Here is a 10,000-nt window from a genome sequence, read left to right as displayed (position 1 = left end):
GTGTGTGTGTGTGTTACTGTGTGTTACTGTGTGTGTGTGTGTGTTACTGTGTGTGTGTGTGTGTTACTGTGTGTGTGTTACTGTGTGTGTGTGTGTGTGTGTTACTGTGTGTGTGTTACTGTGTGTGTGTGTGTGTGTGTGTGTTACTGTGTGTGTGTTACTGTGTGTGTGTGTGTTTTCCTCACCAGATAAATGACGAAGCAGAGGTAAGCGATGGAGAGCAGAGCAGAGAGGACGTAGAGCAGCACGCTGTTCAGAGCCGTCACATAAACCACCACAAAGTACAGATTAATCGCACACACCAACAGGATGGTGAGACCACCGCCGATCTTCCAGAACCTACACACACACACACACACACGCGCACACACACACGCGCACACACACACGCGCATCATCAGAATCCTGTACAGAGTCTCACTGCATCAGTCTGACCGCTAGAGGGCGCCGTCTCACTACCATCTCCCAAACCATACACCTTTCCCATCAATAATACAGAATAATTACACTGTGTGTGTGAGTGTGTGTGTGTGTGAGAGTGTGTTTGTGATGGTGTGTGTGAGTGTGTTTGTGATGGTGTGTGTGTGTGTGTGAGTGTGTGTGTGTTTGTGAGTGAGTGTGTGTGTGAGAGTGTGTTTGTGATGGTGTGTGTGAGTGTTTGAGAGTGTGTGTGTGTGTGTGTGTGTGAGTGTGTGTGTGTGAGTGTGTTTGTGATGGTGTGTGTGAGTGTGTGTGTGAGTGTGTGTGTGTGTGTGTGTGTGAGTGTGTTTGTGAGTGTGAGTGTGAGTGTTTGAGAGTGTGTGTGAGTGTGTGTGTGTGTGGGTGTGTGTGTGTGTGAGAGAGTGTGTTTGTGATGGTGTGTGTGAGTGTTTGAGAGTGTGTGTGTGAGTGTGTGTGTGTGTGTGTGTGTGTGTGTGAGAGAGAGTGTGTTTGTGATGGTGTGTGTGAGTGTTTGAGAGTGTGTGTGTGTGTGTGTGTGTGTGAGTGAGAGAGTGTGTTTGTGATGGTGTGTGTGAGTGTTTGAGAGTGTGTGTGTGTGTGTGTGAGTGTGTGTGTGAGAGAGAAACGTACAGGCCATTGGCGAACTCGTTCATTATGGGTGTGAGGCTGGTGAAGGTCAGTATGGGGATCAGCGCAAACGGGAGCTGTGTAACACAAAACACAAGAAATAAACACACTGACCACACACACACACACACACACACACACACACTGACCACACACACACTGACCACACACACACACTCACACACACACACTCACACACACACACTGACCACACACACACACTGACCACTCACACACTGACCACACACACTCACACACACACACTGACCACACACACACACTGACCACACGCACACACTGACCACACACACTCACACACACTGACCACACACACACTGACCACACACACTCACACACACACACTGACCACACACACTGACCACACACACACTGACCACACACACTCACACACACACACTGACCACACACACACTGACCACACACACTGACCACACACACACTGACCACACACACACTGACCACACACACTCACTGACCACACACACTCACACACACACACTGACCACACACACACCACACACACACTCACACAGTAACACACACACAGTAACACACACACAGTAACACACACACTGACCACACACACACACTCACACACACACACACACACACTGACCACACACACTCACACACACAGACCACACACAGATGATTACACATCAGCATGTAATTATAAACATTTGTGTAGAATGAACTAGTTAACTGAATGAACTGGTTAACTGACACAATAAACTAGTTAACTCACACAATGAACTAGTTAACTGACACAGTGAACTGGTTACCTCACACAGTGAACTGGTTAACTGACAGAGCACTAGTTATCTGACCTGCATGCTCTGCAGCACGTTGAGGAAATCGTTCATGCCAGTTAAGCGTGTCACGTCCTGGAAGATGGCCACGAGCAGCGTGGGGAAGATCGCGATGGAGCGCGTTAACAGCACACGCGCAAACCGAGACCAGCGCAGGTTCAGGAACCCCTGAGAGAGAGAGAGAGAGAGAGAGAGAGAGAGACTACATTACCACTTTAGTATTTACAAACGGTTTCATTATTAACATTAATTATGCACGTTCACCAAAAGTATGTGCCCCCCTGACCATCACACCCGTAAGTGCTTCTTCCCCAAACTGGTACCACAAACTCTGAGGCACACAGTTGTGTAGAGCGTCTCTGTGTGCTGAAGCGTTACAGCTTCCCTTCACTGGAGCTGAGAGACCTTAATGTCTGACACACGTGCAGCTGTAAAGATCAGGAAATGAAGCTGAAATTCTGATCCATCGTCTCATTCATCTTCTGATCTCAAACTCAGATGTGTTCAGTGTGAAGCAGAAACAACAGAACTGCTGCTCCAACACACTCAGAGGGGACTGTATACACACCTAGTGTGTGTTTATAGCATGTAGTGTGTGTATTTACAGTGTGTGTATTCACAGTGTGTGTATTTATAGCGTGTGTGTAGTGTGTGTGTGTAGTGTGTGTATTTATAGTGTGTGTGTAGTGTGTGTGTGTGTGTAGTGTGTGTATTTATAGTGTGTGTATGTATAGTGTGTGTATTTATAGTGTGTGTGTGTAGTGTGTGTATGTATAGTGTGTGTATTTATAGTGTGTGTTTATAGCATGTGTGTGTATTTATAGTGTGTGTATTTATAGTGTGTGTGTAGTGTGCGTATTTACAGTGTGTGTGTAGTGTGTGTATTTATAGTGTGTGTATTTATAGTGTGTGTATGTGGTGTGTGTATGTAGTGTTTGTATGTATAGTGTGTGTATTTATAGTGTGTGTTTATAGCATGTGTGTGTATTTATAGTGTGTGTGTAGTGTGTGTATTTATAGTGTGTGTATTTATAGTGTGTGTGTAGTGTGTGTATTTATAGTGTGTGTATTTATAGTGTGTGTATGTGGTGTGTGTATGTATGTAGTGTGTGTATTTATAGTGTGTATTTATAGTGTGTGTGTAGTGTGTGTATGTAGTGTGTGTATTTATAGTGTGTGTATTTATAGTGTGTGTGTAGTGTGTGTTTATAGCATGTGTGTGTATTTACAGTGTGTGTATTTATAGTGTGTGTTTATAGCATGTGTGTGTATTTACAGTGTGTGTATTTATAGTGTGTGTATGTGGTGTGTGTATGTAGTGTGTGTATTTATAGTGTGTGTGTGTAGTGTGTGTATTTATAGTGTGTGTATGTGGTGTGTGTATGTAGTGTGTGTATTTATAGTGTGTGTATTTATAGTGTGTGTGTAGTGTGTGTATTTACAGAGTGTGTATTTATAGTGTGTGTATGTGGTGTGTGTACGTAGTGTGTGTATTTATAGTGTGTGTGTAGTGTGTGTGTAGTGTGTGTATTTATAGTGTGTGTATGTGGTGTGTGTATTTATAGTGTGTGTGTATTTATAGTGTGTGTATTTATAGTGTGTGTATTTATAATGTGTGTGTAGTGTGTGTATGTAGTGTGTGTTTTTATAGTGTGTGTATGTAGTGTGTGTATTTATAGTGTGTGTATTTATAGTGTGTGTATGTGGTGTGTGTATGTATGTAGTGTGTGTATTGATAGTGTGTGTATTTATAGTGTGTGTGTAGTGTGTGTATGTAGTGTGTGTATTTATAGTGTGTGTATGTAGTGTGTGTTTATAGCATGTGTGTGTATTTACAGTGTGTGTAATTACAGTGTGTGTATTTATAGTGTGTGTGTAGTGTGTGTGTGTAGTGTGTGTATGTAGTGTGTGTATTTATAGTGTGTGTATGTATGTAGTGTGTGTATTTATAGTGTGTGTATGTGGTGTGTGTATGTAGTGTGTGTATTTATAGTGTGTGTATGTATGTAGTGTGTGTATTTATAGTGTGTGTATTTATAGTGTGTGTGTAGTGTGTGTGTGTAGTGTGTGTATTTATTGTGTGTATGTGGTGTGTGTATGTAGTGTGTGTATTTATAGTGTGTGTATTTATAGTGTGTGTATTTACAGTGTGTGTGTAGTGTGTGTATTTATAGTGTGTGTATTTATAGTGTGTGTGTAGTGTGTGTATTTATAGTGTGTGTATTTATAGTGTGTGTATTTACAGTGTGTGTATTTATAGTGTGTGTATTTACAGTGTGTGTGTAGTGTGTGTATTTATAGTGTGTGTGTAGTGTGTGTGTGTAGTGTGTGTATTTATTGTGTGTATGTGGTGTGTGTATGTAGTGTGTGTATTTATAGTGTGTGTGTAGTGTGTGTATTTACAGTGTGTGTATTTATAGTGTGTGTGTAGTGTGTGTATGTAGTGTGTGTATTTATAGTGTGTGTGTAGTGTGTGTATGTAACTGTGTGTATTTATAGTGAGTGTATGTGGTGTGTGTATGTAGTGTGTGTATTTATAGTGTGTGTGTAGTGTGTGTGTGTAGTGTGTGTATTTATAGTGTGTGTATTTATTGTGTATGTGGTGTGTGTATGTAGTGTGTGTATTTATAGTGTGTGTGTAGTGTGTGTATTTACAGTGTGTGTATTTATAGTGTGTGTGTAGTGTGTGTATGTAGTGTGTGTATTTATAGTGAGTGTATGTGGTGTGTGTATGTAGTGTGTGTATTTATAGTGTGTGTATTTATAGTGTGTGTATGTGGTGTGTGTATTTATAGTGTGTGTATGTAGTGTGTGTATTTATAGTGTGTGTATTTATAGTGTGTGTATTTATAGTGTGTGTATGTAGTGTGTGTATGTAGTGTGTGTATTTATAGTGTGTGTGTAGTGTGTGTATGTAGTGTGTGTATTTATAGTGTGTGTATGTAGTGTGTGTATTTATAGTGTGTGTATTTAAAGTGTGTGTATTTATAGTGTGTGTGTAGTGTGTGTATTTATAGTGTGTGTATTTAGTGTGTGTATTTATAGTGTGTGTATATGTAGTGTGTGTATGTAGTGTGTGTATTTAGTGTGTGTATTTATAGTGTGTGTATATGTAGTGTGTGTATGTAGTGTGTGTATGTAGTGTGTGTATGTGGTGTGTGTATGTAGTGTGTGTATTTATAGTGTGTGTATTTATAGTGTGTGTATGTGGTGTGTGTATGTAGTGTGTGTATTTATAGTGTGTGTATTTATAGTGTGTGTATGTAGTGTGTGTATTTATAGTGTGTGTATTTATAGTGTGTGTATTTATAGTGTGTGTATGTGGTGTGTGTATGTAGTGTGTGTATTTAGTGTGTGTATTTATAGTGTGTGTATATGTAGTGTGTGTATGTAGTGTGTGTATGTAGTGTGTGTATTTATAGTGTGTGTATATGTAGTGTGTGTATGTAGTGTGTGTATGTAGTGTGTGTATTTATAGTGTGTGTATTTATAGTGTGTGTATGTAGTGTGTGTATGTAGTGTGTGTATTTATAGTGTGTGTATTTATAGTGTGTGTATGTAGTGTGTGTATTTATAGTGTGTGTATTTATAGTGTGTGTATGTGGTGTGTGTATTTATAGTGTGTGTATTTATAGTGTGTGTATTTATAGTGTGTGTATGTAGTGTGTGTATTTATAGTGTGTGTATTTATAGTGTGTGTATGTAGTGTGTGTATGTAGTGTGTGTATTTATAGTGTGTGTATGTAGTGTGTGTATGTAGTGTGTGTATTTATAGTGTGTGTATTTATAGTGTGTGTATTTATAGTGTGTGTATGTAGTGTGTGTATGTAGTGTGTGTATTTATAGTGTGTGTATGTAGTGTGTGTATTTATAGTGTGTGTATTTATAGTGTGTGTATGTAGTGTGTGTATTTATAGTGTGTGTATTTATAGTGTGTGTATGTAGTGTGTGTATTTATAGTGTGTGTATTTATAGTGTGTGTATTTATAGTGTGTGTGTAGCGTGTGTATTTACAGTGTGTGTATTTACAGTGTGTGTATTTACAGTGTGTGTATTTATAGTGTGTGTATTTACAGTGTGTGTGTAGTGTGTGTATTTATAGTGTGTGTATTTACAGTGTGTGTATTTATAGTGTGTGTATGTAGTGTGTGTATGTATAGTGTGTGTATTTATAGTGTGTGTGTAGTGTGTGTATTTATAGTGTGTGTATTTATAGTGTGTGTATGTAGTGTGTGTATTTATAGTGTGTGTATTTATAGTGTGTGTATTTATAGTGTGTGTGTAGTGTGTGTATTTATAGTGTGTGTATTTATAGTGTGTGTATGTAGTGTGTGTATGTATAGTGTGTGTATTTATAGTGTGTGTGTAGTGTGTGTATTTATAGTGTGTGTATTTATAGTGTGTGTATGTAGTGTGTGTATTTATAGTGTGTGTATTTATAGTGTGTGTATTTATAGTGTGTGTATTTACAGTGTGTGTATTTATAGTGTGTGTATTTACAGTGTGTGTATTTATAGTGTGTGTGTAGTGTGTGTATTTATAGTGTGTGTATTTACAGTGTGTGTATTTATAGTGTGTGTATTTACAGTGTGTGTATTTACAGTGTGTGTATTTATAGTGTGTGTATTTAGTGTGTGTATTTATAGTGTGTGTATTTATAGTGTGTGTATTTACAGTGTGTGTATTTATAGTGTGTGTATGTAGTGTGTGTATGTATAGTGTGTGTATTTATAGTGTGTGTGTAGTGTGTGTATTTATAGTGTGTGTATTTACAGTGTGTGTATTTAGTGTGTGTATGTATAGTGTGTGTATTTATAGTGTGTGTATTTACAGTGGGTGTATTTATAGTGTGTGTGTAGTGTGTGTATTTATAGTGTGTGTATTTATAGTGTGTGTATTTATAGTGTGTGTATAGTGTGTGTATTTACAGTGTGTGTATTTATAGTGTGTGTATTTATAGTGTGTGTATAGTGTGTGTATTTATAGTGTGTGTATTTACAGTGTGTGTATTTATAGTGTGTGTATGTATAGTGTGTGTATTTATAGTGTGTGTATTTATAGTGTGTGTATTCACAGTGTGTGTATGTATAGTGTGTGTATGTAGTGTGTGTTTATAGCATGTGTGTGTGTAGTGTGTGTATTTATAGTGTGTGTTTATAGCATGTGTGTGTATTTATAGTGTGTGTGTAGTGTGTGTATTTATAGTGTGTGTATGTGGTGTGTGTATGTAGTGTGTGTATTTAGTGTGTGTATTTATAGTGTGTGTATTTATAGTGTGTGTATGTAGTGTGTGTATTTATAGTGTGTGTATTTATAGTGTGTGTGTGTAGTGTGTGTGTGTAGTGTGTGTATTTATAGTGTGTGTATTTATAGTGTGTGTATTTATAGTGTGTGTGTGTAGTGTGTGTATTTATAGTGTGTGTATGTGGTGTGTGTATGTAGTGTGTGTATTTATAGTGTGTGTATTTATAGTGTGTGTATTTATAGTGTGTGTATGTGGTGTGTGTATGTGGTGTGTGTATGTAGTGTGTGTATTTATAGTGTGTGTATTTACAGTGTGTGTATGTAGTGTGTGTATTTATAGTGTGTGTGTAGTGTGTGTATTTATAGTGTGTGTGTAGTGTGTGTATTTATAGTGTGTGTATTCACAGTGTGTGTATTCACAGTGTGTGTATTTATAGTGTGTGTATTTATAGTGTGTGTATGTGGTGTGTGTATGTAGTGTGTGTATTTATAGTGTGTGTGTAGTGTGTGTGTGAATGTGTGTATTTACAGTGTGTGTATGTGGTGTGTGTGTATTTATAGTGTGTGTATTTATAGTGTGTGTGTATGTAGTCTGTGTATTTATAGTGTGTGTATTTATAGTGTGTGTATTTATAGTGTGTGTATTTATAGTGTGTGTATTTAGTGTGTGTATTTATAGTGTGTGTATTTATAGTGTGTGTATATGTAGTGTGTGTGTGTAGTGTGTGTATTTATAGTGTGTGTATTTATAGTGTGTGTTTACAGCATGTGTGTGTATTTATAGTGTGTGTATGTAGTGTGTGTATTTATAGTGTGTGTATTTATAGTGTGTGTATATGTAGTGTGTGTATGTAGTCTGTGTATTTATAGTGTGTGTATTTATAGTGTGTGTATTTAGTGTGTGTATTTATAGTGTGTGTATTTATAGTGTGTGTATATGTAGTGTGTGTGTGTAGTGTGTGTATTTATAGTGTGTGTTTACAGCATGTGTGTGTATTTATAGTGTGTGTATGTAGTGTGTGTATTTATAGTGTGTGTGTAGTGTGTGTGTGTAGTGTGTGTATTTATAGTGTGTGTATGTGGTGTGTGTATGTAGTGTGTGTATTTATAGTGTGTGTATTTAGTGTGTGTATTTATAGTGTGTGTGTAGTGTGTGTATGTAGTGTGTGTATATGTAGTGTGTGTGTAGTGTGTGTATTTATAGTGTGTGTATTTAGTGTGTGTATTTATAGTGTGTGTATTTATAGTGTGTGTATGTAGTGTGTGTATTTACAGTGTGTGTATTTATAGTGTGTGTATTTATAGTGTGTGTTTATAGCATGTGTGTGTATTTATAGTGTGTGTGTAGTGTGTGTGTGTAGTGTGTGTATGTAGTGTGTGTATGTGGTGTGTGTATGTAGTGTGTGTATTTATAGTGTGTGTATTTATAGTGTGTGTATTTATAGTGTGTGTATGTAGTGTGTGTATTTATAGTGTGTGTATTTATAGTGTGTGTTTATAGCATGTGTGTGTATTTATAGTGTGTGTGTAGTGTGTGTGTGTAGTGTGTGTATGTGGTGTGTGTATGTAGTGTGTGTATTTATAGTGTGTGTATTTATAGTGTGTGTATGTGGTGTGTGTATTTATAGTGTGTGTATTTATAGTGTGTGTATTTATAGTGTGTGTATGTAGTGTGTGTGTAGTGTGTGTATTTATAGTGTGTGTATTTATAGTGTGTGTGTATGTAGAGTGTGTATTTATAGTGTGTGTATTTATAGTGTGTGTATTTATAGTGTGTGTATGTAGTGTGTGTGTAGTGTGTGTATTTATAATGTGTGTATGTAGTGTTGTGTATTTATAGTGTGTGTGTAGTGTGTGTATGTAGTGTGTGTATTTATAGTGTGTGTGTAGTGTGTGTATTTATAGTGTGTGTATTTACAGTGTGTGTATTTGTAGTGTGTGTATTTATAGTGTGTGTGTAGTGTGTGTATTTATAGTGTGTGTATTTATAGTGTGTGTATTTATAGTGTGTGTGTATGTAGAGTGTGTATTTATAGTGTGTGTATTTATAGTGTGTGTATGTAGTGTGTATTTATAGTGTGTGTATGTAGTGTGTATTTATAGTGTGTGTATTTACAGTGTGTGTATGTAGTGTGTATTTATAGTGTGTGTATTTATAGTGTGTGTATGTAGTGTGTATTTATAGTGTGTGTATGTGGTGTGTGTATGTAGTGTGTGTATTTATAGTGTGTGTATTTACAGTGTGTGTGTAGTGTGTGTATGTAGTGTGTGTATTTATAGTGTGTGTATTTATAGTGTGTGTATGTAGTGTGTGTATTTATAGTGTGTGTATGTGGTGTGTGTATTTATAGTGTGTGTATTTATAGTGTGTGTGTAGTGTGTGTATGTAGTGTGTGTATTTATAGTGTGTGTATTTATAGTGTGTGTATGTGGTGTGTGTATGTAGTGTGTGTATTTATAGTGTGTGTGTAGTGTGTGTGTGAATGTGTGTATTTACAGTGTGTGTATGTGGTGTGTGTGTATTTATAGTGTGTGTATTTATAGTGTGTGTATATGTAGTGTGTGTATGTAGTCTGTGTATTTATAGTGTGTGTATTTATAGTGTGTGTATTTAGTGTGTGTATTTATAGTGTGTGTATTTATAGTGTGTGTATATGTAGTGTGTGTGTGTAGTGTGTGTATTTATAGTGTGTGTATTTATAGTGTGTGTTTACAGCATGTGTGTGTATTTATAGTGTGTGTATGTAGTCTGTGTATTTATAGTGTGTGTATTTATAGTGTGTGTATTTAGTGTGTGTATTTATAGTGTGTGTATTTATAGTGTGTGTATATGTAGTGTGTGTGTGTAGTGTGTGTAT

General features: G+C 36.8%; 1 protein-coding gene across 2 annotated transcripts in view; it reads right to left on the bottom strand.

The window, feature by feature from the left end:
- slc11a2 (solute carrier family 11 member 2) overlaps positions 1-10,000 on the bottom strand; it is a 37,997-nt gene that overhangs the window by 12,541 nt on the left and 15,456 nt on the right. For both annotated transcript variants that reach the window (XM_053226944.1, XM_053226943.1), the window contains exons 13-15: positions 1,917-2,066; positions 1,072-1,145; positions 186-339 (exon numbers count right to left, since the gene is read on the bottom strand). In XM_053226944.1, coding sequence (XP_053082919.1) covers positions 186-339; positions 1,072-1,145; positions 1,917-2,066 — 378 coding nt within the window. The remainder of the gene's footprint in view (positions 1-185; positions 340-1,071; positions 1,146-1,916; positions 2,067-10,000) is intronic.

Source organism: Pangasianodon hypophthalmus, chromosome 20, assembly GCF_027358585.1.
Source record: "Pangasianodon hypophthalmus isolate fPanHyp1 chromosome 20, fPanHyp1.pri, whole genome shotgun sequence".
NCBI lineage: Eukaryota > Metazoa > Chordata > Actinopteri > Siluriformes > Pangasiidae > Pangasianodon > Pangasianodon hypophthalmus.
This window is presented reverse-complemented; position numbering and strand designations above follow the sequence as displayed.